The 17,697-nt window shown below is 40.3% G+C and overlaps 1 protein-coding gene across 1 annotated transcript; it reads left to right on the top strand.

The window, feature by feature from the left end:
• The first annotated feature begins 3,748 nt into the window (after positions 1 to 3,748).
• lmnb2 (lamin B2) lies at positions 3,749 to 14,819 on the top strand. Its single transcript, XM_034081062.2, has 13 exons — positions 3,749 to 4,164; positions 7,332 to 7,468; positions 7,672 to 7,828; positions 8,325 to 8,450; positions 8,981 to 9,079; positions 9,631 to 9,702; positions 9,791 to 9,916; positions 10,026 to 10,246; positions 10,331 to 10,562; positions 10,679 to 10,786; positions 12,583 to 12,702; positions 12,794 to 12,886; positions 12,995 to 14,819. The coding sequence occupies exons 1-13, from the start codon at positions 3,952 to 3,954 to the stop codon at positions 13,028 to 13,030; spliced, it is 1,740 nt and encodes a 579-aa protein (XP_033936953.1). The 5' UTR covers positions 3,749 to 3,951; the 3' UTR covers positions 13,031 to 14,819.
• Positions 14,820 to 17,697: the final 2,878 nt, after the last annotated feature.

The following is a 17,697-nucleotide window of genomic DNA, read 5'->3' as shown; positions in this document are numbered from 1 at the left end:
GGAAGCTTTTGTGAAGAGCAAAAGCTAATGGTGATCCTTAATAAACATATCATCCAGTAAGGTTCATGTATCTGAAAATAAATATATCTGTTTTTTATTATGTTCATAGGTGAGCCGTTGTTTCCGATTTATCATATTGCAAGTTGTGGTCCAGTTCAACACTACAAGGTCCATTCTTGTTTTGTAGAAAAGAATAAGAGTTGCTCCAATATTTTGTATTTCATTTAATATCAGTATTACAAAAAATAGGACAGGTCAGTGGAAATTATTTCAATGTTATGAGAGCTCATCACTATTACACTATAACTAAATATTTTGGGAAATACTACTGAAAGCTATACGTATTATATGTAGGTAAATTAAAGTCTCCTACTGAACTACCTTGGAAAAAATGTCAGTAGTTTGAGACAATGCATGTATTTGATAAACACATTAGTTTCCTTAAAATGTCCTTTTCCACAAAGCAGTAATTTCTTTGGTAATCCGGTATTGACTTTGTTTCACTTAACACTAATTACATTCCTTGGGGGGAAACAACTAGTTATCAGTATTTGTTCAGTCATGAACACCTTACTGGGTTATAGCTTTTTCCATCACTAAATTGCTTCCCATTTTGTTTTAGACTTTGTAACTGTAACTAAAAACGGGAATTGACTTACAAAGTCAATTCCTGTTTTTTGAGAAGTGAGATGTCTGTAAATTATCAAAGCCTTGTAAAGGATTATATGAGTGAAGGTAATGTTATCTAAAGGTTAACACTGTCGATTTGAGTTTTTTTGAGCAAAAATAAAACATGAAACATAGGACCAATGGTTCATTTTGCGACTTCATCCCATATCCGATACATACAAAATATGATACTATAGTACCAGAGATATGTTGGGAGACCTAGTCCAATCCTCCAGATGCAGGTCAAATACACCCACACTAACTCATTCACACAAAGAATCTGAAATAGGCTCCTGTATTGTAGCATGATCCCTGAGCACTACTAGAAAAAAATGGAACCATATGTGTACATTGTCCAGGGGGAAATAAGACAAAGAACACGAGCCAAGTACAGATTAGGATGAAACCCTCAGTGGTGCTGGGGTGGATGGCAAAGGAGCAGCTGGATCAGGTTGAAGTTCAATTTACATTAAAGGTCCCATGTCATGCTTTTCCGGTTATTACCCGTCCCCTTGTGTGTTATGAAGCTTTTTATCCATGTAAACGGTCTGCAGAGCCACAAACCCTCAAAGTACACCCTATCGAGTAAAACTCTAACACAGAAAAGGCCTGTCTATGCTGCCCCAGAACGCCTCGTTGGAGATTTCTCTTTTTCCATTTTTTTCTTCCTGGGTATGGTGACGTGACCATACCGTGGAGCTCCTCACACACACACACACACACACACACACACACACACACACACACACACACACACACACACACACACCACACACACACACACACACACACACACACACACACACACACACACACACACACACACACACACACACACACACACACACACACACTCTCTCAGCGGCGAAACTGTGACGCGCTGGGGGGGGTGCTAGTGGAGCCTCGCAGCGGCGAAACTGTGGCGCGCTAAAATTGTACGATATAAATGTATTTTAGTAGACCTCAACAATGGAATTATGATCAGTAGAAATGGCCATGACATGGGACCTTTTAGATCTTGGCTTGTTTGTCTTCCCTTCTCCCCTTTCTTTGCTTTCTCCTGCCTTGGGTATACACCGAGCTGTATAGGACCTGCCACAGTAACGACACCCTAAAGTAGCAGGTTTGAAACAACAAGGATGTGCAGTTGTGTGCAGGCTTTTTGCATGTTCTGCAAACTGCCAATGTGTCACCAGGTTCTTTATAAAGCCTCACTGCACTGGACTTCTCCGGTGATACTGCTTAACAGTTGTTTTACATGTTATTTTTCTCTCTTCTTGCAGTCCAAGTCAACATGGGGTAAGTCAGGGCGATTCTCCCAGGGTCAACATGGAAAAATACTTCACATACCTGTGAGACTTCCACACAAACCAGATGGTATGAGGAACATGTCCCCCAATTTAACATACATTGGAGACAATGGTGTTTTAAATGCTCCACTACAAATATTGATGGCCTGAGCCTGAATCACATTAAGTTTGTTATGGTGGGTTTCTCTCTGATATAGAAGCGATGCATCCATAATCTAGGACGGTCGTCACAATTGAATTTAACATAGATGTCCTGCTTGCTCGGTTTTTCTCCATTTGACAGACATTAAAGTAAATTATTAATGTTTTTGCACTAGTTTCTAACTTTGTTAATATACCACCATGTTACCTTTATTAAAATAGAACTCCAAAAAGTCTAACCACCTTAACATGTTTGAGAACTTGTCCTTATAATTTAAGGGTTACTACTTATTGTTGTTTAGCATATTATACTTGAATATTTTTTTCAATGTACATTTTTTATTTGTTTACCCAGTCTTCCTTTTTTTTCTGCAGCTTGCATTTGGCTTTTTACATTCTCTAAATTACAACCCCTGCCCCTGAAACGTTGTTATACCATGTTTTGCTCAACCTCAAAAATATTAATAAAAAAATTTAAAATAGACATAAGAATCGGTTGTCCCTTTCCTTTCCAAATTTTACTTCATTAGTAATGAAAATATTTGTACTTACTCACTTATTTGTAAAGTGATCATCTCCAATGCTTTCAAGGGTTTTACTGAAACTGACTGGTATTATGCCTGTATCACATATGAAGTTCTACAATCTTAATATTACTTGAAGTGAGCTGTCTTTCCTAAGGTCAACATACATAACAGATATTATCTTTTCTTGGTGAGTTTTGCCAAGAGGTGGAAGAAGTACTCGGATCTTGTACTTCAGTAAAAGTAGAAGTACCAGAGTGTAGTAATAATCTGTTACAAGTAAAAGTCCTGCAAACAATATGTTACCAAGTAAAAGTAAAGTAAGTAAAAGTACAAAAGTATTAGCATCAAAATATACTTGAACTACCAAAAGTAAAAGTACTTATTATGTATATTCTAGTATAATATAAATTATATGTTTTGATTATAATGATTGATGCATTAAAGTGTTATCAAAGCTGGTAAAGGTATGTGAGTTTTAATGACTTTAGGGTAGCTTTTGAATTTACTCCAGGTGGAACTAAAGTCTGATTTAAGACTTGATTATATTTCACATCATTAATCCAGATCTGTAAAGTAACTGAAGGTATTAAATAAATGTGGTGGAGTAAAAGTACACCATTTAACTCTAAATTGTAGTGGAGTAAGTACAAAGTAGCAACATATTGAAATGCTAAAGTAAAGTAGAAGAACCTCAAAATTGTACTCAAGTACAGTAATCTAGTACATCTACTTAGTAACTTTACACGACTGGTTTTGCCTGAGTGTATATACACATATAAAAATATATGCATGTTTAAATATCTATATAATTTAGAAATGTCTCTTCATTCAAATAAATTAAATGGTAAAATTTTGTTATTCTCCTGATACAGGCCATTTCTCTGTCAATTTCAGGTTGTGTGGTTATTATCTCCACACTGAGCTGTATATTTTCATATGACATTATAGTGCACAATGACAACATTTGCCCTCGGGGAAACCAAAATGAAGCGAGAATGTGTGCGTGTGAGCAATGTTGTGAGCGCGCATGCCTTCTCCCATCAGCCATTGCGAGGCAGGAAGCGTCCCTTGCTTTTGGCGCGGTCTTGAGTGGTGTCGGCCATCTTGGACTCATACCAGTGTTCCAGCCAGCAGGTTAGGTTACACTGAGAAGTGCATGAGCGCACCACTCATTGATTGACCTCCCGTCTTTGAATAAGAAGACGCACTACTTTTGCCTCCCTGTTTAACGACGAGAGCAGATACTTTTGTTTTTTATTGTTCCCGGAGTGGAAAAGAAAACTCAGGCTTTTAAAAGAACCGTCATGGCGACCGCTACCCCAAGCCGTGAAGCCGGCCGCCCGGCGGCCTCCACTCCTCTCTCCCCGACAAGGATCTCCCGCTTACAAGAAAAACAAGACCTGCAGCACCTCAACGACCGGCTGGCCGTGTATATCGACCGGGTGCGGTCTCTGGAGCTGGAGAACGACCGGCTGATGTTCAAAGTGTCTGAGAAAGAGGAGGTGACTACTCGCGAGGTGAGTCCAACTAAACTGTTCTCCCATTCACAAACACCAGGCTACTCTTCACTCCATCATCCCCCACAGGCAACCTCTCAGCAGCAGACCGCTTAACCCCTGGGAGTCTAACATGGCCACCAAAATTGATAGAAAGTAACGTTATTTATAGTTAAAGCTGCGAACTGTCCATAACAAAAACATGTCAAGTGACTCCAATATCCTGTTCCCAGGAAAATGCACTAAATTCCTATGGGAAGGCCGTAACACTAACTTTGTTAGTGTTAATAACACACGTGTTGCCGTATTCCTAATCTGCATGAAATGTAACGGGACCGGGACAATTGAGCGGGTGGGTGGTTCTTCGCGCCATTCTATAAATATGATATCAGCCTACCTTGTTTTTACATTACCGTCACTTGGTGGCAAACGTACTTACTATACATGAATAATATACAGCTTCAAATGATCAGCAACCAGTTCAGGCAGACCGAGACAGCAGTTTGTCCCCAGTTTCCTCTGTAATATCATCAGTTATGGTGAAGATCAGAGATGTTTTTGATAATGGATTTGTAAAGAGGGTAGGGATCCACCCTTGAAGAGGTTTAGCAATCCGCAGTCAACAGATGTGATATTTACTTCTTAAAGTGCTGTTTACAATGCAGTAAGGATCAACGACAACTACTTCCTTGCTGCCGAGGGAGTATGTACAGTAAAGCCAAACTATTTACTTTGTTTTTCTAAGGTAAATAGATACTTGTTTTTGTTGGTTGTTTATTATTATTCTTGTTGTTGGTAGTTCTGCTTGCTTTTCTGGTTGTTGTTTTGTGGTGATGAAAAAAAAATAAAGTTGGATAGAAGTTGTAGGTACATAATGTAAAATAAGTCAGAACAGCTGAGGAATCCAGTCTTTCCACCTTCACGTTAATCTGCCCCAACAACATAACACGAATGTGTACCAGCAAACGGCTGAAGCTTGTAAAGGCTAACGATATTTGCACATCATTTTTATTATATTCTTTTTACTCAAATGTGGTTGGAAAACTGAAAATTGTAATGTTTAGTTTCAGTTCCTAAAGCATCATAATGGATTTCCTTAACAACGTTGCTGTCTCTGTGCTATGATTCATAGATACTGTTATAGGTCATAAATCCTTTGCCTACATTTAGACAATCTTCTCTGAAATGTTACTAAAATGGCAGATTGCATACTGGTAGTTATTAGAAAGTCAGGCATCAAATTGGTTTCTATGCAGAATAGGTTTCATTAATGAATAGTTTATAAGGTTTATTAAATCTTCATCAAAACTGTTATAAAAGCGGATGTGGGAATGGAGATGAATTATTTGGGACATAACTTTACCTATGGCATTATTAAGCTTCAAAGGCTGACAATGGCATACATCTGATCTAATGGTGTATACTATTACTGAAGTGGGGTAGTTAACACACTGCTAGATTGCATAACAGGGTTTATCAAACTGTCAACAAGAGGATTTTGAGTTATTCTGTTTAGTTATACATTTTGAGAAGTGTGCTTTTCTTCTAGGTTTTCTGTTGTAAAAATGTGATAATTTGCCAAAAATTCCTTCTGTTGATTAATTTGAAATAAAAGAAGAGCATAGTTTGGGTGGCCTTTAAACTATCATGCAGAGTGTAGGGAATGGTAATGTTTTATATTTATCAAAGGTGGTAAAATTCCTAAATTGCATAAAATAATTTCAGAACTGATGTTCCAATAAGCGCACGTTGATTTCACTTTACAAAAAGAAATTGCGCATGGTTTTATAAATCTCATAATTTGTAGTCGTGTTTACATTTCATAATATGCACCTAGGGGCTGTGCAATTTTTTTTTTTAATTGTCATCAGAATTTAAACTTGAAAGTCTGCAATAGTCTTGCAATAAGGACATTTTATCAGTTGCATTTCAAATTAAAAATGTTAACCTCTTTGTCTTCTTTGTAATGGTGGCTTTTGTGTTTGGTTTTTGGTAAACTTATATCTTAAGTTAACAGTATACCGAAATACTTAACTTGCTTGTCTTTTATTTCAAACAGACCTAACATTTTCAAAATAAATTAACTACCGTAAGCAAATGTCTGGTGATCATGTGATCACAGCCAAATTCTGCAGTTACAACTTCACTCTCCTCCGCAATCAAATAAATGAACATTAGGGGTGAGCTAGATTACATCACATGTCACTTGTTAGACTGCTTTTATCCAAAGCGACTTACATTCTCAATACTGTGGACAATCCCCACAGGAGCAATTTGGGGTGAAGTGTCTCAGGGACACAACGACATGCAGACTGCAGTGGGACTCGAACTTGCTACCCCCTGATTCGAAGTCCAGCACTCTATTCATTGAGCCACAGCCTTCCCTAGATTTGCAAGAACAGCTACCAAAGTGGCGATATTACCTAATGTCTCCCAGTGGACACATGTATACCTTTTTCCAGTGTTAAATCTATTTGAAATAGTATTTATTTATTTATTTTGTCGGACAATGTTGATAATGTTAGGATTGCCACAAAAAACGATGCTCTGTGGTTTTAACGTAACAGCAGAGTGCCTCTCTCTCGGTTTCCCTCAAGTGTGTGCGACTGTCAGTTGATCAAGAGGCTAAGGACGAGGAGAGCAAGGGGAGTTTGTCCCCTAGTTAATTCATCATCAAAATGCTCTCTTGAACTTTTTTTTTTTTTTTAAAACCTAAAATGGTTTGCCAAATGTTCTTAGGCAGAAGTAAATGTGGGAAACACTGGACTGACAGACCTGTGGCTGGTAATGACAGATTAGTGGATGGAATGAGAGTTCCTCTGCTGACAGTGGTATTTAAATGTGTCCATCACATTGCCCCACCCACTGCTCCGAAAAGTACTTGAAGTTGGATTCCCCATGAAACACATAATGTCAGTGGCAGAAACACCCTGCAGCTGTAAAGGCCAGCAGTGTTATTACGCCACTTTATAAAATTAGCCTGACACGGCTATTCTAGGCTTTCAACTGTAAACTAAAACCAGACATCAGAAGATCTGTTTATCAGAATGTGCTAGATGTTTGCTTTATGTTTGTCTTGTTCTAATGTTTGTACCCAGGACTCACTGGAAAGCAATAATACTACAGATTAGAGTATCCCTTTTTACCCAGCCCTGCCATTTTTAACAAGTTTGTGTTCCTCTGTTTAGGTGAGCGGCCTGAAGGGTCTGTACGAGGCAGAGTTAGCCGATGCTCGGCGGGTTCTGGATGAAACCGCTAGAGAGAGAGCCAGGCTGCAGATAGACCTGGGCAAGGCTCAGGCTGACCTGGAAGAAGCCACACGCAGGTGAGAGGATGCATTTTTACATAAGATGCATTTTGTACTCGAGGTCTGTGGGTTGTTGGAAGATATCGTATATATAGTCCCGCCTCAAAACACACCTCTTCAACTCTGTATCCATAAGCCCTCAAGAAAAGCGCTATAGAAATAAAATGTATTATTATTATTATTATATAACTAACCTTCCTTTCTCTGTCCATGTGTTTCAGCAACAAGAAGAAGGAAGGCGATCTTGCTGCAGCCGTGTCCAGAGCCAATGGTCTGGAAGGCCAGCTGAATAAGAGTGAAGCATCTCTCGCTACCGCTATGAGCCAGAACAACGCTCTGACCTCTGAGCTGGCTGATGTTAAGAGCCTGCTGGCTAAGGTGTGTACAGCGAAGGGCAAACAAGAAAGGGTTAAATAGTCTGAAGATAAGTTGAGTGTGTTTTGCATGAAAGATGGTGCTTCAGTACTCTCCTAAAATGTTAAAACATTTGATTAAACCCAACTGGAAGTAAGTGGAGTCAATAGAGTGTGAAAGGACATATATTGTGTAGAAAGGTTGAGAAAGTGCTGCTGTGCATTCCTAATCAGTGAAGGCACCTACACATGTTAATGTAAACTGTTTATGAAGACTGAGAGCAGAGCGAGTCACCATGTGATGACATCATTTACTCTAACTGAAATCGAGTGAAATATCTCCAGAAAAAGGTTGTTTTTAAGTGAATAAGTCCTCTTGGAAAGCAACAAAGCAGATTCCGTATCAGTAACTGACACCATGACATCTTCCAATGTTTCCTTGTTTCCCGCCACTGCCTGATCAGGATGACTCACTTTCTTAAACCCTTTGTTGAGTTTCTATGTGCTAACATATGTTATAGGCAGAGGACAGTCATGCTGTTGCTAAGCGCCAGCTGGAGGCAGAGACTCTGATGCGAGTGGACTTGGAGAACCGCTGTCAGTCACTGAGTGAAGATCTGGAGTTCAGGAAGAGCATGTTCGAAGAGGTAAGGGCTGTTTGGGGAGAAATATCCACAAATCATGTTCATAATCAACTTATATAGCGTGTGTATGTATATATACACATATGTATATATATATGTGTGTATATATATATATGTATATGTATATATACATATGTATATATATATGTGTGTGTATATATATATGTATATGTATATATACATATGTATATATACATACGTATATATATATACGTGTATATGTATATATACATATATATATATATATATATGTGTTTTACTCATTATTCCAATGGAAATGAATGATTCATTCTCTTTTCAGTTCGTCTCACGACAGTAAGAGTCCATGCAAACTAGAAAAACACTGGTCAAATAGCAACAAAAACTATATTCCTGTGTCTATTAAAACTAACTATATCTATTGAAAACCGAAAATACCATTTTGTTTATGTATACACAGTGAAGGTTGATCATTGTGTTTAGAAGAGAATGGAATTCCTAATAGAGTCACATGTGCAGATATTTAATGACGAAATGTCGCTGGCTGTGTTCAGGAAGTGCGTGGGTCGCGGCGCCGGAAGGAGCACAGGACCGTGGAGGTGGATTCTGGAGTCAAACAGGACTATGAGTTCAAACTGGCACAAGCTCTACAGGTAAGTCAGAGTAACTGCTGTCATGTCTAGGAAAGAATACAACTATGGGGTTGACTTGAATATATAAAAACCCACTATACTATTGATCGGCAAACACCAAAAAGCGCCAATCACATTGCAGATGCAAAGCCGTGAAGGCAATGAATTTCCCTCCGTGCAATGCAAAAAAAAATGGTGGAATGTAAAATCTGTCATGGGGAATTCTTTCACACATTATGGAACCTTCCGTGTGCTGAAGGAACAGCACTGCAACTAGGAGGATCTTTTTGCTCTTGCATGTTATCTAACAGTCTGGGCTAGAGTCTTGAAGACAACATTCTGTCTGATGTCCTACATTTTTTATGAAAATGTTTCAAATTCCAGTCAACCAACAGATCTCAAATTGTATTTATCCCTTTGGTCAGATGTTGCTTTGTTGTTAAGATAGAGGCATCACAAGCTTCCAACACACAACATAGTCTTCTCTAGGGTGCGAAATAGACAACACGCTTCTGTTGTTGAATCCATGCTGTGTACTATGAAGCAGTCATAATGTGTGTGTGATCCATCAGGACCTGAGGAGGCAGCACGATGAGCAGGTCTCCCTTTATAAAGGCGAACTGGAGCACACCTTCCAGGCCAAGGTGAGAGGACAAATCATTTCCCCTTTTGATCTTTGTGTGTCTGAGGTTTGACTGGCGCCTCACACTGCCTTTCTTGTTGTGCCTTTAGCTGGATAATGCCAAGATGTCCTCTGAGATCAATGACAAGGCGATGGGAACAGCCAGAGAGGAGATGCAGGAGTCTCGGATGAGAATAGAGAGTCTGGGATATCAGCTCAGTGCCCTGCAGAAACAGGTATTGCTTTATGATCATCACACACATCAGATCCTTGTGCCAATAAGCTTCATACATGTCATTGCTGAGTGACTTCACAAATTGATGGTTCTGCTGTTTGAAACTGTAGGCAGCCGCCTCAGAGGACCGCATCAGAGAGCTGGAGGAGATTCTGTCCTCAGAGCGAGACAAGCATCGGCGCACCATCGAAGGGAAGGAGCAGGATATGAGCGAGCTGAGAGAGAGGATGAACACTCAGCTCAGCGAGTACCAGGAGCTGCTGGACGTCAAGCTCGCCCTGGATATGGAGATCAACGCATACAGGAAACTGCTGGAGGGAGAGGAGCACAGGTACACACACATAACATACTTTGTTATTAAGACATGATGCCAGATTCAAAGGCTTAAACACTGCTGACTGACTGCTGCTTTCAGACTGAAGCTGTCCCCCAGCCCATCGTCCCGAGTCACCGTTTCCAGGGTCACAGGATCTTCCTCCTCCCGCACCAAAAGGAAGAGACTGGAGATAGAGGCTGCCGATTTGTCTGAGGCGGGAATAGAGGGCCAGCTGCTGGTGTCAGAAGAAGCCACAGCCAGTGGAGCAGTCACCATTTCCCCCACTGACATGGACGGGAACGCAGTCACTCTCACCAATGATTCTGAACAGGTGGGCATACACACCAACAACAAAAAGACGCAGTCAATTCATTTGAAGGTTAGGATAAAAGGTTGGCTGTTAAAGGTTAGAGTTTGTTCAGCTTGGTGCTGTGTTTTGTATTGCAGGACCAGCCATTGGGCAGCTGGAGGTTGAAGAGACAGGTGGATGAAGGAGACGAGGTCATCTACAAGTTCTCCCCAAAGTTTGTCCTCAAGGCTGGACAGTCAGTCACGGTGAGTAGAAGACAATGAGTGAGTGCTGTGTTCAGCTACAGCTAACTGTGTCATAAACAAATTAATCTTGCAGTCATTCAACATAACTCGCAATAAAACGACATATTTAGACGACCCCCTTCAACACAAATGAACTGCGTAGTCAGTGTTGCAAAAAAGAAAAGAAAGAAGTAACAAATCTGTGGCTGCAAACAAGCTTGTAACAATGGTAACGCCATTGAAAGCACCCACTGCTTGGCTTATAATGCTTAAACAATCTGCAATAATATCTAACAATCAACATTTGAAGTGAAGTGCAATATACACAAGCTTTACCATTAGCTGTGTATAAGAAACAACTTGTTTGCTCATGCACACATTCCAGCTCTCCTTAGAATGACATGGTAACGTTTTATGTACAATATATTAATCACATTTTTATTGTGTGACCTAATATGATAGTATTGAAACTAGGGATGCTCCGATCGCCAATTTCGGGGCCGATCCGATCGAGTGGGCGGGGCCTAAATGGAAGATTTAAACATCACTTTAAATCTTCCATTTAAAGTGATGTTTAAACTGAGTTAATGGGCTCATTCACTGGAGCTTCCACAAACAACAATCAACTTAATTATTACATTGAAATGATGTACATTTTTCAAGTTTACATTCACTTTGGAGAATAACACGGGAGAAATGAGCTGAAGCGCTCTCTTTTCCTCTCTCCCCCTCTCTCTCTCTCTCCTGACAGCCTGTCAGCATCTCATGCAGCTCACTGATCCAGTAATGAGTGACCCGACAGTGAAGAATAAATATATGTATAACTAGTTTAGCTTGTTCCAGAGGTAGATAAAATAGCTAAGTGTGTTAGGTCTAACTCTTGTGTGTTTCGTTCCCCTTACCGGTCCGGCGGGCGGAGCTGCAGGATTTCTGCTTCACACACGTTGCATACCGCTTAACACCTTAAAATAATGCCAGACCGGTGAAGCCATTTTGGCGAGCTTGTTTTGCCGCACACAGAGAAAAGTGTAATGTATTTTACGTCATGCGATCGGCATGTTTAGAGAGCACCGATCGATCGGTAGAGAGTGAGTATCGGCCGATATCGATCGGTGATCGATCGGAGCATCCCTAATTGAAACATTTGCTTCAGCAGTCTTTACAATTTCTATAGCATAGGACAATCAAGCTGTAGATGAATAGAGTTAAGGTCCAGATGAGCGTCCTGTCGCCCTACTCAGATTGGTGTGTCCCGCACCGTCGTGTCTTTTCGGCCAAAATAAATCACTCCGTTTGGCTGTTCAGCTTAGCGAATCAGTGCATGAGAAGCAAAACGGAAGTGAAGAAGGCACACACAGATGGCTATTATTTTTCATTTTCCAGTACGGCATTAAACATGTTTTCGATTATAAGTCGTTATGTGAAACAGTTGTTTGTATATATATCACACAGTCTGTCTTCCGGTTGTTGCCTCTTTTGAATGACGAATACACACTACCGCCGCCTGCTGGTAAGGAGAGTCATTGCCACTCACGCATGCACAGTGCGTACGTGCTACTTGGCCGTCGGCTGAAGTCTTTGCGGTGTGTTCCAGTGCGACTCTTTGGCCAAGACGCAGGAGACGTGAGACGACACAACAATCGGGTCCGTCAGGACGTGTTCTTTGGTGTCAGTTTGGTGTGTCAGCGCCTTTAGGCCAGAGACATGGAACACCTGTCTAGGTTTATGTCCCTGGTAAAAGATGCTTCAAGTATGGATGATATGATTCAAAGTGAAAGTGTGGTGATCATGATGTATTCTTCTGTAATATTTCCCAGGTGTGGTCTGCTGATGCCGGCGTGGCCCACAGCCCACCAACTGACCTGCTGTGGAAGAGTCAGACTTCCTGGGGCACAGGAAATGACATCACCACCACTCTGGTTAACGGCGATGGCGAGGTAAACATATCCATACTTCTGTGTGCATGCGCTCCACATGTGTTATCCATCGCTGAGTCTCATGTGTGTTTGCTGACTGTCTATCTTGCAGGAAGTGGCCACACGTAGCGTTACCAAGACTGAGATGGAGGTGGAGAACGGAGAGGAGGAGGAGGAAGAGGAAGAGGAGGAGGAGGAACAGGGGGTGAGCCAACTCAACACTGTTTACAAACCCTGTTTGTTTTTAAAGCACAAGTTTTTTTTAACTCATCAAATTTGAAATATGATCTGAACCTTTTTTTTCTCCCCGCAGGGCAAGGCGTCGCAAAGAGAGTGTGCTATCATGTGAGGCCTTCCTCCCTGTTGGCTTTCACTTCCTTTATTCCCTAGAACCACTCCAAACCATCCTATCAATTACGCCTCATCAATGTGTTTTTTTATTCTTCAAGAAAAATATAAGAATTTTTGGACTAATGGGCTCTTTTTTACTGCCCTCTGTTTCCCCGGACCTGTTTTTAATGAGGCATTTTCTGAAATATTACTATCAATGCCAACATCTGACGATCCCAATGTTGAGTCAGACTGATTAGTCCCATCATTCTCTACATGTCCTTCATTCAAAAATATGTTAGTGAAATCAAGTCAAGAGAAAGGACCTGGGCTGTAATGCCCGACAGATTGATGCATTTATAACTTTGAATAGACGAGCAACTTTTAATTGGACCATGCTGAACAGTTTTGAGTGTTATTTGTACTGATACAGATAGATTTCCTCTGACATTTTTATTTAAGTCTTCCATATTTGGTCGATATCAAAAGATTAACTATTTGAATAGCATACAAAACACGACTCAGAGATTGAAGAAGTTCCCTTTCATGGGGAACACAGTGTCTGCATAGAATGACAGTTGAAAATAGGGATCAATTGAAATGAAATCCCTAAACCAGAATGTGACATGAGCTACGGTCTCATGTCAAAAGGAAAAGTGGAACGCTCTCCTACAGCAGCTTCCTCCTGACCCACAGCCCCAGTTCAATGTGCTGGGTCATGTTGGCTCAGTGGCAGCCCAGTATACATGTGCCCTGCCCTATCATGGTCTTTACAAACATTTATTGTATGAAAACCTTGGTGCCCACTCGGATCTGCTCCTTTAGCTTTGGAGTTAAACAGGCCGAAGCAGCTCTTGTATGGTGTTATCAGTAGAGAAGGCTCTATGCAGCTTCTCAATGATATAGCTCCCGGTCATGTGTTCATATTTAGTAATACACTGCTGCGATCATGTTGGCTCAGACAGCACCATGACTGCAGGTCTTACTGAATTAATGTGCTTAAAGAAATCATTGTACACAGGGTGAAGGATGAGAGCAATTCTTCCAGTGTATGAGGCCACTTGTCTCTTGTTTTTGTAAAAGACTTGCTCTCACGCCTCCCGTGCCATCTTGGGAAACTCTTTTTGTGTGTGCTTTTCATTGCTAGTTATTATTTTTTTATAGAGGGCTTGTCTATGTAACCAATTTGTTTACACAAGATATTTCATGTACTTTTTAGGGATGATTAAGGTTAGGCTTGGGTTTATTACCTTTAAACATTTTTCAGGATTGCGCTGAAACTATTATGAACACTACTCCGCAGTGTTATGCTTGGCCATGTTAGACTAACTGACCAAATTGATTGTTCTCTGAAATATGACGTCCCTCCTGGAAATCCTTTAATTTAAGCTTCTTCAAACCATAACTTAATTTAATTACCAAGCTTTTCCTAAGAAAGTGCTATTTTGACCAATCATTGCAATTTTGATAAGTTGCATAATGAAGCTTCAATCTCAAGATAAGATGTATTTTGATAGTTATTGTTGCATAGTAGTAGGCATGATCACAGTTCGCAGTTAGAACTTAACTAATCCGAATTCAGGAAAATAACATTGTTTAAAAATAGGCATAAGTGATGCCTTCAGGAGCTTTTTTATAGAAAACCTGTTCCTGGAGGGACTGTCACATGACCGGTCAATATGTGAGTGATGTGATATTTCAAATGAGGACATCATTTAACCTTGTATTGTTAATGTGGGGAGGGTGGGGGCGGGGGGATGCCAAATGTGAGTTTTCATTTAAGATGAACTTGTTGAACTACTTTTTGTACACAATAAATGTTTTACATATACAGACTTGATATTACGAGTGGTTATTAATAAAAAAGTGACTGAACTGCCAAATATTGCTCATAATATGCTAACAGCAAGAACTTCTCGCTTAGACAACATATCTAAAAGGAAAGCGGAGTGATTTGAAGATGAGAAAATAACAGCGCTTATATTTGTTTATAGTACTTCGTAGTGCGTTTTTGTGCATGTAAATGGTCTGCAAAGGCTAGAATCCCTTAGTCCCCTCCAAAGGGAGTTTCTCTCCCACACTGCCTGAAATGACTCCTTTGATTACTTCTGTAACATAATGACATCACTATAACACTTGAGCTTCTTTTAGCTAGCTCCCCAACACATTGAACAATATGATTGGCTAAGGGTCAAGAGAGCCGGTCAGCTAACCAATCAGAGCAGACTGGGCTCTGATTTCAGACAGAGGGTGAAAAGAGGTGCTGCAGAGATACTGAGAGTGAAGGGTGTCCTGAGATTAGCGCCTGCAGGCAGGCTCCATGGAGCTGTCAGCTCCGAACTGTGCAAAATGCGTACATGAAGCGCTACGTCATGAACGCAAGAAATCTACCCTCGTGGGTGCGCGCTCATGTGACATCTGATTGGCGATAGATAGAAATAATTACAAGTACGAATCGGCTGACCGTCAGGGGAGTCTCAAAAACCCCACACACGAATGCACAGCGATCCGTGCACAGAAAGCTGTTTGTGTTTGCAGGTTCAGAGGTTTTAAACGGAAAACAAATATGTGAGGATCAAAAATACACATGTAAAACTTTTTTCTGTATTTGGATTTTATTTACATCTATATGAAACGGAATACATTTGTGTGTGCATTGAAAAACACAAGTGTGGATCCGGAAATACAAGTGTGAATCCTTTTGCGGATCATGAAATACAAGTGTGAATCCTTCTGTGCGCATGTGTGTATTATGAGACTGTTCTGAGCCCATAGCCTTTTGCTATCGCTGCAGCTTTCTCTTTTGCGCTCCCTCATTTTTTGTTTGAGATTCTGACACAAACATCCCAGGTGGGCGGGACTTTCAGGGGTGCGTCCCCATTGGCTACTCAGTTTTTGAGTGACAGCCCAGTCCTCCAGCGATTGTACAGTGCAGGCAGCTGCGGTGCTGTAGCTAGCTGAGCGTGGACAGAAGACCCCCAGAAGAACCAGCATTTCAATTATTATAATACTACAAGTGAAAATATATCTAAGTATTGATCATTTGTGTTGTTTGTGCTATACGGTCTGTTTCTTTATTGTGTTAAGTGAGAAGTAAAGCTGTGCTATGAAAGTTAGCTTGTGCTACCTTTAGATCCATAACAATGCAAGCTAAGTAAGGCAAGGCAAGTTTATTTATATAGCACCTTTCAGCACCAGGCAATTCAAGGTGCTTTACAAAAATGAAAGACATTCAGATAAAGGCATTTAAAAACAGTAAAAAATAATAAAAGAAAAATGAAAGACATTAAGAAAAAATACATGGATAAAAGTTACAGTGCAGTCTAAGATATGAATAGTTCAATTAAAAGCAGCAACAAAAAGAAAAGTCTTCAGCCTGGATTTAAAAGTAGTCAGAGTTGCAGTGGACCTGCAGGTTTCTGGGAGTTTGTTCCAGATATTTGGAGCATAATAACTGAACGCTGCTTCTCCATGTTTAGTTCTGACTCTGGGGACAGAAAGCTGACCAGTCCCTGAAGACCTGAGAGATCTGGATGGTTCATAATTTAGCAGGAGGTCAGCAATGTAATTTGGGCCTAAACCATTCAGTGCTTTATAAACCAGCAGCAGTATTTTGAAATATATTCTTTGACACACAGGAAGCCAGTGTAAAGACTTCAGAACAGGAGTGATGTGATCCACTTTCTTAGTGTTAGTGAGGACTCGAGCAGTGGCGTTCTGAATCAGCTGCAGCTTCCTAATAGATTTTTTAGTGAGACCTGTGAAGACACCATTGCAGTAGTCGAGTCTACTGAAGATAAAAGCATGGACAAGTTTTTCCAAATCCTGCTGTGACATTAGTCTTTTAATCCTAGATACATTCTTTAGGTGATAGTAGGCTGATTTAGTATCTGTTTTAATGTGACTGTTGAAACTCAGGTCAGAGTCCATGACTACACCTAGATTTCTGGCTTTATCTGTTGTTTTGAACATTGCAGACAGAAGCTCAGCGCTCACTTTTATACATTCTGACTTTGCTCCAAAAACCATTACCTCAGTTTTATCTTTGTTTAATTGGAGAAAGTTCTGACACATCCAGTCATTGATTTGTTCAATCCACTTACTCAGTGTTTGAATTGGAGCATAGTCTCCTGGTGAAATTGTTACATAGATTTGTGTGTCATCTTCATAGCTATGGTAACTTATTTTGTTGTTTTTCATTATCTGAGACAGTGGTAGCATGTAGATGTTAAAGAGAAGAGGCCCCAAGATGGAGCCTTGAGGAACCCCACATGTCATATTTGTCAACTCAGATGTGTATTTACCTATAGAAACAAAGTTGTTTCTGTCCTTTAGGTAGGATTCAAACCAATTTAGAACTGTTTCCGAAAGTCCCACCCAGTTTTCCAGTCGGTCTAGTAATATGCTGTGGTCAACAGTGTAAAACGCAGCACTGAGATCTAATAATACTAACACTGAAGTTCTGCCACTGTCTGTGTTTAAGTGGATGTCATTAAAGACCTTTACAAAAGCAGTCTCAGTGCTGTAGTTTGGACGAAAGCCTGACTGGAACACATCGAAACAGTTATTTAAATGCAGAAATTACTCAACTGTTGAAAAACCACTTTTTCAATGATCTTACCTAGAAATGGGAGGTTTGATATGGGCCTGTACTTGTTCATTACTGAAGCATCTAGATTATTCTTT

Source organism: Pseudochaenichthys georgianus, chromosome 4 (assembly GCF_902827115.2).
Source record: "Pseudochaenichthys georgianus chromosome 4, fPseGeo1.2, whole genome shotgun sequence".
NCBI classification, from domain to species: domain Eukaryota; kingdom Metazoa; phylum Chordata; class Actinopteri; order Perciformes; family Channichthyidae; genus Pseudochaenichthys; species Pseudochaenichthys georgianus.
Note: the sequence above shows the minus strand (reverse complement) of the source record. Positions and strands in the feature narration are given on the sequence as shown.

Coding starts and splice junctions, on each gene's coding strand:
- lmnb2 (XM_034081062.2), top strand. CDS start 3,952: ATGGCGACCGCTACCCCAAGCCGTGAAGCCGGCCGCCCGGCGGCCTCC. Junction 7,829..8,324: donor TTAAGAGCCTGCTGGCTAAG/GTGTGTACAGCG, acceptor CATATGTTATAG/GCAGAGGACAGTCATGCTGT. Junction 8,451..8,980: donor GGAAGAGCATGTTCGAAGAG/GTAAGGGCTGTT, acceptor GGCTGTGTTCAG/GAAGTGCGTGGGTCGCGGCG.